This window comes from Tenrec ecaudatus, chromosome 12, assembly GCF_050624435.1.
Source record: "Tenrec ecaudatus isolate mTenEca1 chromosome 12, mTenEca1.hap1, whole genome shotgun sequence".
Taxonomy (NCBI): Eukaryota; Metazoa; Chordata; class Mammalia; order Afrosoricida; family Tenrecidae; genus Tenrec; species Tenrec ecaudatus.
In genome coordinates, this window is record NC_134541.1 from 117,503,852 (window position 1) to 117,521,889 (window position 18,038).

The window sequence follows — 18,038 nt, forward strand, 5'->3', positions numbered from 1 at the left end:
CACAGACAGCATTGAAATGTTCTTTATGACAGTGAGTGAAATGCCATTTCTCTTGATTGTGTCTTTCCCAGCAGAGTAAACTATATGACTTTCTCATTCAAAACAGCCCAAACAATCGACTTCCGTTCACTAACACCTGGGATAGTGATATTTTTGCATTCCATTTTATTTTTATGACTTACAGTTTTCCTAGATTCATACTTTGCACATTCCAAGTTCTGATCATTAGTAGATTTTTGCAGTTGTTTCTTCTCATTTTGAGTTCTGCCCCATTAATAATTGAAGATGCCAAAGGCTGTACTGAATTCACATCACCACGGTAGCTTCTATTTTTAGAAAGCAGTTCCTCCGCAGTCACATTTCGAGTCCCTTCCAACGTGGAGCCCCCTCCAGCACTGTCTCTTATCATGTTCTGCTTCCGTTCATTAGGCTTTCAATAGCTATTCACACCCACTAAAATAGTTATAATTTTTAAAATTACGTTTTTGTGCCATTGCTGGAGATACTGTACAGTGATATAGGGAAAATAGTGGGGCATTTCTTCAAAATGCTAGGCACAGTTTCCAAATAATTCAGCAATTCCACTCTTAGGCACATGCCTAAAAGAAATGAAAACTTATGTCTAAATAATTATTTGAAATGTATATAGCAACATTATTTTAAATAGGTAAAAAGTGGAAATAATCTAAATGTCATCCCCCTGTGCTCACTTCGGCAGCACATATACTAAATGTCATCCACCTATAAATAAAACTTTTTATAAAATCTCCTGGACTCGCTCCTCACTTATTCACATAATTAAGTTCCGACCAAACCAAACCTAAATTCACTGCCGTCAAGTCAATTCAGACTCATAGTTCCCCTGTAGGGCGGTGTAGAACTAACTGCCCCTATGAATTTCCAAGACTGTGGCCTTTCACAGGTATAGAAATTCTCCTCTTTCTACTATGGAGCATGCTGGCAGTTTCAAACTACGGACCTGATGGTTATCAGCCCAAAGCATGCTATATGCCAACAGGGCTCCCAGGCTCTCTTAGGCTTCAAAGACCTGGTCATTAAGTGAAAATGGGAAATGTTAAAACTGAAAAATGACCCTATTGGATAACAAGTTGCAGACTGACTACATCATGATACCACTTTCAAATCATATCATTATGAAACTACCAAATGACATCATTACATAATTGCCCAGGCATAGAGAATCATGGGCTACCCAAGTTGACATCTAAATGTAACCTTCACAACTGGAGTTTGCTATACTGTCATAATTTTGTTATAAATGCATAAAATGGATTTTTCTGGCTAATGTTATAATGCAAATTTCTGGTAACAAGATTGTCAATAAAAGACATAGAGGTGCATATCCATACAATTGAAACTTATTCGGCAATGAAATGGAATAAAACACTGATACATGCTACAACACAGGTGAACCTTGAGAACATTATGTTGAGTGAAAGAATGTAGTTACCCAATAAATGATATAATTTATATGAAATGCCCAGAATAGGCAAGAATGGATAGAAACAGACATAGATTAACAGTTGCTTAAGGCTGAGGGAGTTTGGTGGAGGAGTGTATGGGCTTCCTTTTGGTGCAGTGAAAATGTTCAAAAATTAGATTGTAGTGATGGTTGCCTAATGGAATATGCTAAAAAAAATTCACTGAGCATAAATTTTATGTTGTGAGAGGTACATCTCAATAAAGTAAGATATTTGATGAAAATTATCGTCTAGCTGAAAATATATTCTAGTTTGCCTCTTAACCTTTTAAAATTTACTCATAATATCTTTTATAGAGAAGTTTTATGTTTTGATAAAGTCAAAGTGTATCATTTTTCCTTTGTGATTTGTGCTTTTTATGGCCTGGCTTTAACTCAAGGTTATTATTACGTTCACTGATTTTTCATTTATCTTTTTTAAATGTGTAGATTAAACAGTTTTTTTATTTGTCTTGGTAATGCCCTTTTAAATCATGACATTCTTAGTCCACATCTTTGCTTTCATTTCTTTTTGAAACTCTATATCATGAACTAATGGGAACTGTATTTTTCCATAAGAATATTCAGAGATGACTCCAAATCGGCATTTATATGTACAACTTCACTCGTATTACAATGCGAAGAAGTGCTTGCATCCTAGAGATAACATTGAAGAAGCTAAAGTGTGACATGCTTCTTATTATACAAGTTTGCTGAAGTGGCAGAGACGATGTTTGCTTGCTTTTGCCATCTCCACAGATATTTGATGTGGGACATGCATTCCGAGAAGCAGTGACGAGCCTGACTCTGAATTTGTATGAAGGGCAAATCACCGCTCTTCTTGGACAGAATGGAGCGGGAAAAACCACTATCTTGTCCCTACTGTCAGGTATGTTTGTTTGCGTACCATAATTTGCTCTGCACAGCTTGCTACACTTACACCTGAAAACATTTTTTACCGAAATTTCACCTATCTTTTTTAACGTTGAGCTGATTGCTATTTCATTGTTAACTATGAAAACAGTCACTTTTCGGTCTTCATTGTTTTATGAGAGATATCGAAGCACTTTGTAAAGCAAATTCTCTGTGGGGCTGCCAGAACAACGATCTCCTAAGCCAAGTACAAACATGACCAACATCAGGTCAACAGGAGAGCTGATCTAATAGAGTTATTGTCACCGTCATCTGACTTCCTTTTCCTTCTCTGTATTTGTATATAATTTTCATTAAAAATAACATGTGGCAGGTCCTCCATGCATGCCAAACCCCTTCTCATGTGTCCTCCTCTACTGAAAAAACAAATTAAGGGAAGCCCCTTCCTTGGGACAGGGATAGGTGAAATAAAGAAGGCTCCTTCCTGAATAACATCCAGAAAGTGTTTGCCTATTCCTCCTGCTCCTTGCTGGGTAACTGTTGCTATAGCAACTTCTATGATGAGGATGAAAAATTCGATTGCTGAAGCAGGAAAACACATGTGTACCAATTTCTCTCCCAGCTGCTGATGGACCTACCTTTTGACTTCTTGATATCTAGGCAACAATTTTTAAAAACGTTCATGCTTAAAGCTGTTAGATGTTTTTTTATCATGTGCAACCAACTTTATTTCTAGTTAACAGCACAACTCCATTTGGTTGTAATTTTTATCTTGTGTCTTTTCGGGCTTTGTGTACATTAGTATACACCTATAGCTTGGGTATTGAAATCACACAGACCTGATTCCAAATGCCAGCTCCTCTGTATTCCCTAGAGGCTTCCTGAATACCTTTTTTCTCATCTCTAAAATTAAGACTAATAATGCGTCCCTTACGAGCTTGTTCTGAGGCTTAAATAAATGTTTTTTAAAGTTTTAGCACAGTACCAGATACTTGCTACCAGGTAGATATTTAGTGAAAATAATTTGGTTCTGACCCTATCGAAAAATATTCATAAAGGTCAGCAGACAGATGAACTGTTTATAGGCCTTCTTTCTTTCCTGTTTTCTTTGTGTCTGTCTATATAAGATAGGCAGGATAAACAATCCCAAGTGGGAAACAACAGGACCAATAATTCCAGGACATGGGAGAGGAGCAGGCAGGAGAAAGGGAAGGACTCAGGGACACAGGAACAACAAGGGATCATAAACAAATGAGGAGGAGGGCGTAGAATGCCTGATGGGGTTCCATCAAGTTCAATGTAGCCGAGAGGAATTACTGAGAGCCAATTGAATATCAAATGTGATAGTGGGACAGGAGGAAGGTAAAAGGAAATAGATGAAAGAACTAGGAGGCAAAAGACATTTATAGCAGGCATAAATATAGAGATATATGCAAATATATTAATATATACTGATAGGGATAAATGTCTAGGTACATATAGTCATATGTTAAGTGTTAAGGTAGAAGATGGACATTTAACCACTACCCAAGTACCTCCCTCAATGCAAGAACATTTTGCTCTAATAACCTGGCATTCTGTGATGCTCACCTTCCCAACACACTCGCTGAAGACAAAATGGGTACAAAGGTGGTAAAGAAAGCTGATGGTGCCCAGCTATGTTATTTTGTATTAAAAAATATAGTGTCTGGGGCCTTAACGGCAGCCATCAGTAGGGAAACAACAAACCCCACATGGAAGAAGCACACCAACCTGTGTGATCATGAGGTGTCAATAGGATCAGGTATCAGGCAGCTGAAGATGCAAAACAATCACATTGATGCTAATGAGGAGGAGGATCAGAGTGGAAACATAAAGCTCATCTGCAGACAATTGGACATCCTCTCACAGAAGGGCCACAAGGAAGGGATGAATCAACAGTGCAGTATAGCACTGACAAAACACACAACATTCCTCTAGTTCTTTAATGCTACACACACACACCACACTATCATGACCCGAGGTCTGTCTACCTTACAAATCCAGCTAGACTGGAGCATGTACATTGGTACAGATAAGAGCTCTTGACACAAGGAATCCAGGACAAACCTCCCAGGAACAGTAATGAGAATCGTGATATCCTGAGGGTAGGAGGAAGGTGGGGGAGAAAGGGGGAACAATCTTAATGATCGACACCCCCCCAGGGAGGAAAACAACAAATGTGGATGAAGGGAGAGAGCAGATGGTGTAAGATATGAAATAATAATAATAATCTATAATTTATCAAGGGTTCATGAGGAAGGGACAAGGTGGGGAGGGGGAGGAGAGAGAGGGGGAAAAAAGAGGAGCTGATACCAAGGGCTCAAGTAGAAAGAAAATGTTTTGAAAATGATGAAGGCAACATATGTACAAATGTGCTTGATACAATTGATGTATGGATTGTTATAAGAGCTCCCAATAAGCTGATATATTAGAAAAGAGATTTACAGTCTCACCACTAAAGTAGATTAAAATGGTAAAACTGTTTTGAATGGTTAAAAGAGAAAGAAAGAATTTGGTTCTTTCCTAAAGAACGAACTCATTGAACCCACTTACACAAAGCATTGCAAATGATGTGTCATGTTCTAAGAGAAGAGTGGAACCACCTGTGGATGGGTGAGAGCCGCACCTTACTCAGAAAAGATACAGCAGGAAAGACTAATGTGCATATCAAATGCAAATTACGTTTAAAACATATTGAATCCTTACCTGCCTCTATCTGTGGCCAAGTTCCTTGAATGAATCGTTCTTGCCCTACAGTCTCTTCCTCTGTAGAATGAACCTAATAGTGCCTTGACCCTTGCTTTAGAAATAATTAAATCCTTGCAGGGCTGGATAGGGCAGAGGTTGTACACTGGTACATATGAGGGCTGGAGGCACAGGGAATCCGGGGTGGATGATACCTTCAGGACCAAGGGTGTGAGGGACGATGCTGGGAGAGTGGAGGGTGAGTGGGTTGGAAAGGGGGAACTGATTACAAGGATCTACATGTGACCTCCTCCCTGGGAGAGGGACAGCAGAGAAGGGGGGGGGAGGGAGACTCTGGATAGGGCAAGATATGACAAAATAATGATGTATAAATTACCAAGGGCACATGAGGGAGGGGAAAAAAAAGAGGACCTGATGCAAAGGGCTTGAGTGGAGAGCAAATGCTTTGAGAATGATTGGGGCAGGGAATGTATGGATGTGCTTTATACAATTGATGTATGTATATGTATGGATTGTGATAAGAGTTGTATGAGTCCCTAATAAAATGTAAAAAAAAAAGAAATAAATGAGATATCATGTGTGTCATATATTTAAATGCATGGCACACAGTCACATGTTCAGTAAACACATAGAGGCTATGAAAAAGTTATAGCTAATGGAATTAACAGATATAGACTTTTTCCATAAAGTTTTCAAAGCCTTATATTACTTATCCTCATATTATTACACAGGCCTGCTGCATGGCATGTATGAGTAACAGTGAACAAATAAATGATGCTCACGTTTGCTTGAGGATGGGCCAGTGGTTTTACTAGTCTTCTCAGTCCCGGAAAACTACTTCTACCTAGACATTGGTTTCTGGAACGCTTACTGGGGACCCAGGGCTCAGGGACTACACGTACAGTAGAACCCAGTATTCAGCAGCATCGGTACTCGACATAATAGGAATTTGACGCGAGATGTGGAGGTCATTTTGCATCGGAGCTCAAACATCAGAATCCGACCCAACACATGTGATTTTTGTAAACAAAGCAGTTCATGTTTCTGTCACTCAGCGTTAGTTGGTGTTGTTAGTGCGTGTTGTTTAAACCTTTCGCGTCTGTGTTCCAAGCGTTTTGCTATAGTCTTACTAGGTTTTGTGGGTTTTTGTACTGCTTTTAGATTAAAAAAAAAAAAAACATGGGTCCTAAGAAAGAGTTTTTTGAAAAGAATCATCATAACATGGAACTGGTTAACCGTGTTATCGATATTGTTGATGATAATTTAGTAAACCCTTTTTAGAAAACAGTTAAGGAAACACCAACAGCAGACCACATTAGACAGATCTGTTTTTTAGAGAAAGCCACCAGGTCCTAGTGGGGGAAAAAAAGACAAAGAAGGAAAAATACTCCTGCAAAGCAGCCACCAGTTGATTTTGTGGAAGGGGCTTCTCCTTCCAAACAATGACTCTCCCTCCATCCCTCCTCTCCACATCCGTGTCCACAGATCCAGGTCCTCATCAGTCTCAAGGTATGGGCCATACTGTATTGTTAAAAACGTTTTTATAATGTTGTGCTTCTTATTTAATTGTGCTTATTTAATTATCTTACTTAACTCTGAGCTTAATTACTTTGAAATTTCTGCGTACTGTTTTATATAAAAAGGCAAGATTAGGGTGAAAACTTGGTGGATGAGAACAGATTAATCCATTTTCAGTTATTTCTTATGGGAAAAATTGATTTGGAACTTGACTGCATCTCATCTCAAAGCTCCTTCTGGACCGAATTAGCGTCGAGGTCTCGGGTTCTAGTCTATTTGAGTGTCAGGGAATAAGTTATAGTTGTGGGTGGGAGAGAAGGGAGTGCTGGGACAGAGCTATACACGTACCTGTAAGAGATACTTATACACCTTAGTGCAAACTGCTAACATGCAGTAAGAATTATATATATGGGACAACAAGAAAGAGAAACAGAGACAGCTTCCAGAGAGCCTTAAGAGTTCAGCATTTTTTAAAACATTTTATTAGGAGCTCTTACAGATATTAATACAACCCATAGTTTCATTAGATTAAGTATAATTGTACAATAGCTGTCATCATTTTCAATACATTTTCTTTCTTCTTGAGCTCTTTGATATCAGCTCCCCTTTATCCCTTCCTTCCCCCACCCTACCACCCCCGTGGACCCTGAATATATTATTATTATTTTATATATTTTGCCATATCTCACACCTTCCAGTGTATCTATTCACTTACAATACTTTTGTTCATTCCCCTCCAGTGGGGTTACATATTCATCATTTCTATCCATTCCCTCTCCTCCACCCCCATCTCTTCCCATGCCCTCAAGGAATCTTTACTCCCATTACTGTTTCTGAGGGGTTTGTCTAGCTTGGATTCCATGCAATGAAAAGGAGTTCATCATTTTATGTGGTCTGTGATCTCTGTATCTGTTTACCTGTCCCTTTGTACACTGGCTAGAAAACACAATTTGCGGAAGATAAATAACACAGAAGACCTTCTTGTAAAATTCTTAAACCCAAATTTGAGTTTTCTCCTATTAACAGAGGTCAGACAGCATGAAAAGCATGCTACAGCAAACAGTGGCTCTTGAACATACAATGTACACCACCGGGGAGAGAGCCACCAAATACAGGGCAATCACAAACAAGCCATCAGGGCAATTTCAGACAGCATGGCTTATTACAAAGCCTCATTACCTGAATAACAAAAGAAACCCAGCCCCCAATAAAATGATTTAAAAGGAAGAAACCCTTGCTGCAAGTCTATCCCAGTTACAGTCACTAGCAGCTCTTTAAGAAAAATATTAAAAGAGAAGAATTAAAATCTAAGACAAAAATAATAAGCTTCAAAGAGAAAAGTAACCACTATGGTATTTCATTAGAATCTCAACAAAATGTTGAAAGCTTAATTGCTATACTTCAGGCATTTTTCCTGCTGGTATAAAATTTTTAATTATTATGGAGTTCCACATAGATTGCTGTTCTTCAATGGTGAGGATAGCACAAACCTCAGGAGTGTTTCATTCTTTTGTACATGGGATCGTTGTGTGCCAGAATGACTTGACAGCACCTAACATCATATATATATTGATTTCATATATATATATATGAAATAAAATACAGAGTTGAGAATTTTATTAAAGAATTGGAATTTTTAATAAAATGTTCAAAGAAATCAAATACAGAGTTGAAAATTTTATTAAAGAATAGGAATTTTTTAATAAAATGCATTAAATTAAGAGCTCAATGGATGATCTTTGCAGCATATTCAATAAAACTGGAAGAGAAGTTAGAAGATGATATAAATTAAATGAAAGAGAATAAAAGGATAGAAATATAGAATAGACAGGCAGAGGCAAAGGGTATTTGGTGAGAAGATTTAACATGGAGTAAATTAGAACTGCATAAGGATAGAAGGTAAATATTGGGGAATTTTTATTTGAAAATATAATTGCTGACCATCTTGTAAACCTAGAGAAAGACCTCAAGTCCCAAATACAGGATGATTTGTAAGCCCCATTAATAGTGTAAATAAAAATAACACTACATCTAGTCACATCCTAGCCAACCTCTGAAAGGCAAAGCAACGAAAAATGCTTTAAAGTTTTCATAGAAAAAGCATTACTTTCAAATAAGTTACAGTAATAATGGTAACTTCTCGATTGAAATATTGTAGTTGTGTGCATCAGTTTGGATTAATGGCAGGTCCGATCCCATGGGCCTCTCAGTGTCCCATGCCAAAGCAAACTGTCACCCGGAACCATTGCCTGGCTTTATCCGGTGGGCTTGAGGCACTGAAGCGGGGTTGCACAGTGGGGGAAAAAAAAAAAGAAATATTGTAGTTGTGTGTCATCACGTAAATTCCAAGTCGTGGTGACCCTATTTAAAACGGGGCACGGGGGATGCTCCATGGGGTTTACAAGGATGTAATCATTAGCGATGCAGATGGTAGGCCTTTTCTTCTACAGAGCTGTTGGCGGGTTTGAATCTCGGACTTTTCGGTTAGCAGTCACTTAACCATTGTGCCACCAGGCCTCCTTAAAGTTAAAAACAGAAACCAGAGTAAAAGTACAGTGGGAAAGTGGAGAGGCAGGACAATATAGGAAGGCCCTCAAGGAGATGGATTGACACAATTGCTGCAACAATGGACTCAGGTACAGCAAGAGTTCATTCTCAGGACGGTGCAGGGCTATTGTGCATAGGGCCGCTGTGGACTGGAATTGACCCAATGGTACCTAACAACAAAAACAAATCAGCTACTTTACCAACCAAGATCTCTTTTCTGAGGACTGGCCTACCCTGACAACATTCCCAAAATGACATCTTGCCATCTTTGCCCCTAAAGAGCTCTCTGGCTGTGCTTCTTTCAATATAGAGTGCCCTTTGGCAGTCCCTGATACTTTCGATCTTCTTCTCCACCAGGGCAATTCACATGCATTGATTCCTCTTCAGGCTTCCTTATTCATCCAGTTTACCCACCAACAGAAGGAAAATTGTCTTCTCCAAGACAAATATGTCCCCTTCTCTTTACTTGGATTTCCAGTAAGGTTTACTAGTCACTCTTGTAGGAGTGTCTGTTGATGTGGGATGACTGTAGACCACTTTTATATGGCACAGATTGATTGATCTTCTGCCTCTCCCTCCATCATGAAAAACTGATCCCAGCTTAGGTGAGGCTTCCTCTCTCGAAGTGGTTGTTAACATGTCCAAGTAAAAGGGTGCTTTATGGTCCTGGGCATTAGGCAGGAATGCTACCTAGTTGCTTGGGAGGCCACATTAGAAGATTATGTGATCTGAGAACAGACACCTACCTGGCCTTGGTGTTGAACCTTATAGTAGTGGTCTCAGCAATATTTGACCTTATGTCAAACTAATAAATCAACAGCACTATATTAAGGAAAATGCATCAATAATCTCATACCTACCGATAATTCCAGTAATTTAAAATGAATGAAAGGCACCAGTTAAAAGTAGAGTAAAATAATGGATAAGAAACATGTCTGAGAGACACATCTTAGGCACAAAAACACAAACAGACTAAAAAATTAAAGAATGGGAAAAAAAAATCTCAAGCTAAAGGCAATTAAAAATACAGGAGTGTCAATGTTATTTTATGATTAAAAAAATACTTAAAGGCAAAAATCCAGCTGTAAGAGACAAAGAAGAGCATTATACAGTGATGAGAGAGTCGATAACATATTACATCACCATAATAAATATGAATTCACTCAATGAAAGGCCTCAGCATTCATAAATCAAACTGTTAACAATTGAAGAAGGAAACAGACAACTCTACGATAACAGTAGAAGAACTAAAGCACCATTTCTGATTGAAGATAGAATGGCTACAAGGAAATTAAAGACATGGGAAAACTACACAATACAATCAACCCACTTGACCTTAGAGGCATTTTCAGAATTCTCCACCTAATAAGTGTACAATATATATTCTTTTCCAGCACACATGCTATGCCCACAAAGCAAGCCTCTATAAATTTAGGGACAGAAACATATTTCATAGCTGTTTTCATAACACTTATCAAATTATAAATCAACAGTAGGAACATCAAGGGGAAATTAAATACACGGAAATAGAATAACAACTTTGCTTAAAAACTACCAGGTATTTGGGGGGGGGGAGAAAGAAAATGGGGAATTTTAAATCCTGGAATCAAATTAAACTGAAAATATAACAGCCCCAAGTCTTTGAGATACAACAAAAGCAGTACTCCAAAGACAATTTATAGCAATAAACACTCATATCAAATAAAAGAGAGAGTCAAAATCAACATCTTAGTTCAACATCTCCAACTATTAAGAAAAGAGCAGCAAAACAAAGAACACAGAAGACGTTAAACTTTAAAAATTAACAGTTGAATAGTCAAGACAAGAAGTTGTTTCTTTGAAAGGATTAAAAAAATTGACAAACCACTGGCAAATCTAATAAAGGAAAAGAGGCAAGTAACACAGATAAATGGATGGTGTTAGAACAGAATCAACTGAAATGAAAGTATAATCACAGAATACTATGAAAAAATGTACTCCCACAAATTTGGACACCTAGCAGAAATCGACCTGTTTCTAGAAACACACTGCTCAATGAACTAATGCAAGCTGAAGTAGAAAATCTAAACCAACCCACACGCCAAAAAGACATTAAACTTTCAAAAACCAAAAATCCGCTTCACTGGTGAACTCAACCAAACATTCAAAGAAGAGCTGACACCAATTCTACTCAAACGATTCCAGAGAATAGGAAAGTAGGGTGAACTCACAAATGTATTTCTTGATGCTAGCATAACTATGATACCAAAATCAGGCAGAGAATAAAGATAATCTGAAAAATAAAAGACTGTTAAAATCCAAAAGTCAGTACTGCCCAGAGTGATCTAGAGATGTAATGCAATCACAAGGCAGATGACAATACCATTCTGTAAAAGATGGGAAAGCTAAGCATTAGGGTTATGAGGAAGGCAAAGATAAATCAAGCATTCCTAAAGAACAGGATGACATAGAAGGCCCCCACGTCCCAAACACAAGCCGACGACATGTTGTACATTACCGGACTTTGAACTAGATCTTGAAGAGTTACTGTTGCCAATGACTGTGGCATTATTCCTCTTAAAGTTGTATTTCCAAACCAGCCCAGTTGAACTCACTCATGCCTGCAATATTGGTCTTAGAGCATTCAGCTTCCATTTTGATGACTTTAAATTTTCCTACAGCCATACAATTCACATTCCAATTATTAGTGGACGTTTCCAGCTGTTACTTTTCCATTTGAGGTTAAGAAAGCTTTACTCCATATCATTAACTCTTCCACAGTTGCATTTTGAGGGCAGCACTAAACCTGTTCACCACGGGGGCCTTGCTAGTCTTTGAAACTCCGCTGGCATAGCTTCCAGCACTTCAGCAACACACGAGTTATCACAGTACAACAAACAAGTGAGCGGTGTCCTCATTGTTTCAAGCTGCCATTGAGTTGGTTCTGACTCATAGCAACCCTATGTACAAAAGAACAAACACCGCTCAGTCCTGGGCTATTCTTCCAATCCCTCTAACATTTGAGCCCATTGTTGCTGCCCCATGTCAATTCATCTTGTTTAGGGGCTCCCTCTCTTTCACTGTCGCCTTAGTTTACCAGGGACCATTGGCCATTCAAAAAATCCACTACCAAGAATCAGTTCCAACTCCTGGGATTTCCGAGGCTGTTAATCCTTACAGGAGGAGATGGACTCGTTTTCTCTCAAGGAACTGCTGGGAGGTTTCAATCACAAACCTTGCAGTTAGCAGTCCATCTCACTTAGACAACACCAGCGCCCACCATTAGAGAGGTGCCAATCAAACCAACTGTGAATGGTAAAACTCTCTCCCCAGCATTTGTCACCTATTTCAATGAAATAGACAACAACAAATACTGATAAGTGTACAAAGAGACTAGAACCCTCATACACTGCTAGTGGGACTGTAATATGGCGCATCCACTGTGGAAAATAATATGGTACTTACGCCAAAAGTTGGAAATGGAAAGATCATAAAATTTGCTATTCTGACTCATAGCAACCCTATAGGACAGGGTAGAACTGCCCCCTGTGGGTTTCTGAGACCGTAAATTTTTACAGGAGTAGAAAGCCTCATCTTTCTCCCACAGTGCAGCCAGTGGTTACGAACTGCTGACCTTGCAGTTAGCAGCCTAATGCGTATACCACAATAATGTCTCTATTTGGCGCACAAGAAATGACACATGAGTAGATGCATACATGCCCATGTTCATCACAGCGCAATTCACAATAGCAAAGAGACAGAATCAACTCAAATGCCAATGAAAGAATCAATAAATCAGCTTTGGTACATACACAACACTAAAAAATAATAATGAATCACTGAAATATGTCATAACAGAGATGAATCTGGAGGACATCATAATGAGGGAAATTGGTCAGTCACAAAAGGACAAATATTGTATAAGACCGCTATTGTAAAAAGTCAAGGAAAGATTGCTGACACTCAGAGAAACCATTTTTGATGTAGGAGGGGAGAAAGGAGAAGTGACTCACTAAAGGCTGGGACAATGTTAATTTGGGTGAAGAGGGGAAGACAATATTCAAGAAGAGGGAAGTAGTCAAAATGAAAATCCTGGAGGCAGACAATATACTGGGGTGTGTGCACATGTTAAAGACAATAGAAATACTATTCTACACACAATCCTGAAATAATTGTGATCTATGAGTAGAAGTATGGAAAGACATGCTGGCTGAACAAGTATGGGAAGGAGAGCACTGATGTATCCGTAAATATAGGGAGATTTGAAAGAGATTTGAATGGCATATGTTTACCTTTGTTACAAATATATCCATGAATATTGAGATGCATAGCAGGGCAGAGTTATGAAAACGTCCCAGGTAGAAACAAACACCTTACTAACATAAGCCCACGAGAATCCCTGAGCTGCCACATCAGCCTGCGTGTTAATTGAGAGGAAAATTCCGACCTGATTTAAGCCATTGTGCATTGAGCTTTCTGTTACTTACACGCAGCATACTGAGTGGTAAAAGCAGCAGAGAGTTGAAGGGATGTAATGAAAGTGAAAATGGAATGCTGTCAGAATTGATGGGAGGTGAAAGATTAGGTGCCTGGAAGTGATCCTCTTCGTGGACAGAGGAAATATAGACACACACACACCTAAAGAACGGAACAGTTGGAGGGTTGTTGTCACTGAAAATAGAAACTGAAACAGCAACCCTTCTCCATCAGTAAAGTTGTCCCAAGAAGTCTACACTTGCTCTGCCAATTTCAGGGAATTGCTGGATAGCTGAAGATTTACTGGTGACTACAGAGGTAGTTAGTTTATTGTGCCAACCTGGCCAATAAACACTTGTGGGGTTAATTGAAGGGTGGAGAGATAAACGATTCGGTGAGCCTCGCCTTTCTAGTTCTCGGGTATCATGCTTTGTGATGGTCGGACCAGGGTGCAGCTGCCTTAGCCAGTTCCCTGCTTCAGCTGGCAAGGCTCACTTCCTGCAAGACATCCCCAAGGAGAAGCAGCATGGACCTACCCCAATGCAGCCCTGGGTGTTGGAGCAGCCGTGTGGAGACCCCTGCCAACTCTGAGATGATTACCCTTTCACTGACTCGGCGTTCCTCCTGCAGTCGGCATCATTGTGGGTATTTTGTGAGATGGAGGAGGACTTTGTGGATTGGTGTTGGACATATGGGTTAATGTTAGACTTGTGGGCTTGGGCAGCACTGGGTTGGGATGTTTTCTTGATGCGCACTTAACCTTTATATCAAACTCTCTCTTATACATATGAGTTTCTGTGGGTTTGTTTCTCTAAAGTACCCAGATGAGCACACTACCAAGGAGCTACCAAAGTGGCTCCGAGGGAGAAAGACGAGATTTTCTGTTCCTGTAAAGAGTGCCTTGTCCTGGATGGTCTCTCTGAGCCGGCATTGACTCAGTGGCAATGAGTTTGGTTTTTATTTGGGTACCATGTAGCCTCTGAGTCTGCTGAATAGCAGGAAACTCTCATTCAGTTACAGACGATTTGCATCTTCATCTATTAGGAGCAAATTAAATTACATCTGGAATTTACTTGCTGAAAAAAAGACAAGCTAACAGTTTCACATTATCAATTATTACCCCTTTACTGTTTATTAAGTTTCTCATAAAATCTGCCTCTAGTTGAAAACTACAGGAGAAATTTTTATCTAGTTTGTTGAAACTAATATTCCTAAATATATGACTAGTAAAAGATCATGAATATTCATAAAAATATTAATCTTAACATATTAATACTAAATGCTGACTATACTTTAGTATCACCTGGAAATATTTTTTAATAACAAGAGCCAAATTGAGTCCCTAGAAATTCTTATTAATTTAGCTTGAGGGGAAGACACATCATCTAAGTTTTACAAAAAGAGTGCAGAACTTAGATCAGTGGACGTGGGTGTGGGCCCAGCTTGCTAAATCTGAAGATTCACTAGACTCTTCATTTGCTTCATGTCACTGTTTTTACCTTCCTCGCTAAATTGTTTTCTCCTCATTGTAATCATGTCCCAGTTTTATTTCCCATCCTTCACAACAACTGCTTTGTATTTACTCCGTTCTCCATGAATAAAAATTAATGTGGGATTGCCATTGAAGTGGTCCTCTGTTGAGATTTAGACAGACAAAAGCACAGTCAGCTGTCAATGACAAAGGATACCTCCTCTTGACTTATACTAAGAACCCTGCGGTGGCTTCTGCTTGTTCTAGGTGTGTTCCCTCCTACACGTGGAAACGCATATGTTTGTGGATTTGATATTTCGAAGGACCTGGTTCACATACGGAAGAGCTTCAGTTTGTGCCCGCAAAATGATCTTTTGTTTGATCATTTAACAGTATCTGAACACCTTTACTTCTTTGCTAGGGTAAGCCAGAGGGAAAATTTCTGTGTGTTCACTTTTCTCATCAGTGTACCTCAAAGTATTTTCAAGAGTTCATTTTTGAGATGAATTCTTTAGAGACAAAGGTGTTATTCTGGTTACCTAATATCACTGTGACAGAAATACCACGATTGGGTGGCTTTAAAGGATAGAAATTTTATTTTCTCACAATTCAGGAAGCTACAAGCCCAAATTTAGGATGCGGTTCTAGGGGAAGGTCCATCCTTGTATATTTAAATTTCTAGTATCTGGAATAATTTTTTCAACAATTTTATTGGCACACAATTTACATATCATACAATTGAAGTTCAATTGTTCAGTCGTGTCAAGGGGAGCTGTACAATCCCCGCCACCTCTATCTTAGAGTCTTGACATCGCTGGACTTTTATATGCATCTATCTCCATCCTCTTTCTTCCTCTTCTATCTGTGTCTCTGTTTCTCTTTTTATTGTTCGACTGGTCAGGATTAAAACCCATCGTTCTCTAATATAACCCCATAACAAAATCAAACACCTATTTACAAATCCAGGGTTAGGATTTCAGCAGATATTTTTTGAGAGTAGGAGGGGGAACGATGCGGTGGTCAGCCCACCGGGCGCTAGCCCGGACGGGGCAAACTCCCGGTGATTCCCCTAGCAGCGACGAGAAGGAGGACAAGATATCTTCTCCGAGGCTGCTGGTCTACCCACCTTTCGCGTCCGGGGGCGGCCCGGGTTGGCCGGGCGAGGGGTGGTGGCGCGAGGTTGTGGGGTGGGAAATGGAAATAAGACCGTGAGTTCGTAACATGAGTGAAGGAGGAAAATTTTCCATACTTGCTATGTAAAAAAGGGTCTAGAATCGTTCTGATGTGGCGATGGTCGGCAGGTTGTCAGAACCCAGTCCAAATTCTCTCTTCTCTTTTCTTGGTTTTCAGCTGAAAGGATTGCCTTGGGACATATGCCACAATGAAATTAACAATGCCTTGAATTTCTTTAAGTTGCAAGATAAACGACATTCATTTCCTAATTCATTGAGTGGAGGAATGAAACGCAAGCTTTGTATCAGTATTGCACTTACAGGGAATCCTAAGGTATAAATAGGTATATAATTGAGTCCCTACTACAGCCTTGCCAGGTGAGGGGGAGAAACTCCTAAAAGCAGCTTACTATAAATCCAAGAGAGCAGATAAACTTCAAAAAGATTAATACCCTCCAGAAGAAAGCTAAGCCTCTCTCTGGAATGCCTTTTAGACAAGGGGGCTATGACCTATGTCATATGGACCAAGTCTGTTTTATAAATAAAGTTTTATTGAAACACAGACATTCCCATCGTTTCTATAGCTGCTTTGGTGCCACAACAGCAAACTAGCGTTGTTGTGATGGAAATGATCGGTTCTGCAAAGACAGAAGTGCACATTTTCTAACCCTCACAGAAGAAGGCTGCTTACCCCTGCTCTACATCAGTAACTCCTCAGTGCGTGGTTTACAAAGCAGCAGCAGAATTACCTGGGAACTTGCTGAAAATTAAATTCCCACCCAAATCTATGGACTCAGAAACTCTGAGAGTGGGAACCAGTAAGACAGCTTTAACCCGTGCTTCCAATGATGCTGATAGACACTACAGCGTAAGAGCTATAGTTTTAGTTTAGCCTGACATACTCCCTGTACTTTGGCAAGTAATACTGCATAATTGGAAATAAAAAGATAGACCAATTCTAAGATCCCCCGAGAAATAGGGAGTTTCTTCAAAAATGGGAAGGCACCAGTAACTTGGGCTGTATTTTGGTGTGTAGGTGGTGATGCTAGATGCGCCAACCACTGGCATGGACTCAGTGTCAAAGAAAGCCACCTGGACGCTCCTTCAACAGCAGAAATATGGCCGCACCATCCTCCTCGCCACTCCTTCTGTAGATGAAGCGGACCTGCTGGCTGATCGCATCGCCATCATAGTCAAGGGGAACCTGCAGTGCTGTGGCTCTTCGATGTTCCTCAGACAAAAATACGGTTCTTCAAATCTCCTTATTCGACCTTTCCATGACCTTTCCATGATTTCCACTATCAGATTGACCTTCCTTCACTGTTATATTAATATAAAACTCCTTTGTACAGTGTTATTCATTTTACTACATCTAGCCTAACCCTTCTTCTTGGCTTTGACTCTTTTTGTCTTCTGATCTGGCCTCCCCACTATCCAACCTAAGTTCCTACTACGACCCAGTCTTCAACTGCTCGGGTCATTCCTGCTACCATGAATTCATTCATGTTGTCCCTTCCACCAGAACATATTACTCTCTCTAAATTGTTGGATGGATGGATCTATGGATGCATGAATGAAAATATAAGAAGGCCAAGCATCTGTTAAGGGTGATAAGAAAATTCTGAAACCGTTCATAGTGATGACTGAACACCATGATGAATATCATTAATATCATTGAACTATGCACATGAAGATTGTAGAAATGCCAACTGCTGCGTTGTGTATATATTTACCATAATTAGAAAAGGGGGGAGGCAAAACAAATAACTCCACTTTATCACACAGATGATTAAAA

The 18,038-nt window shown here is 39.5% G+C and overlaps 1 protein-coding gene and 1 non-coding gene across 2 annotated transcripts in view; both read left to right on the plus strand.

The window, feature by feature from the left end:
- Positions 1-18,038, plus strand: part of LOC142422895 (phospholipid-transporting ATPase ABCA3-like) — an 83,143-nt gene that overhangs the window by 15,705 nt on the left and 49,400 nt on the right. Inside the window, exons 6-7 of the mRNA XM_075528114.1 lie at positions 16,422-16,577; positions 17,280-17,490. Of these exons, the coding sequence (XP_075384229.1) occupies positions 16,422-16,577; positions 17,280-17,490 (367 nt within the window). The remainder of the gene's footprint in view (positions 1-16,421; positions 16,578-17,279; positions 17,491-18,038) is intronic.
- On the plus strand, positions 8,763-8,895 carry LOC142423646 (small nucleolar RNA SNORA42/SNORA80 family). Its single transcript, XR_012779253.1, has one exon. It is a non-coding gene; the product is annotated as a small nucleolar RNA SNORA42/SNORA80 family (small nucleolar RNA).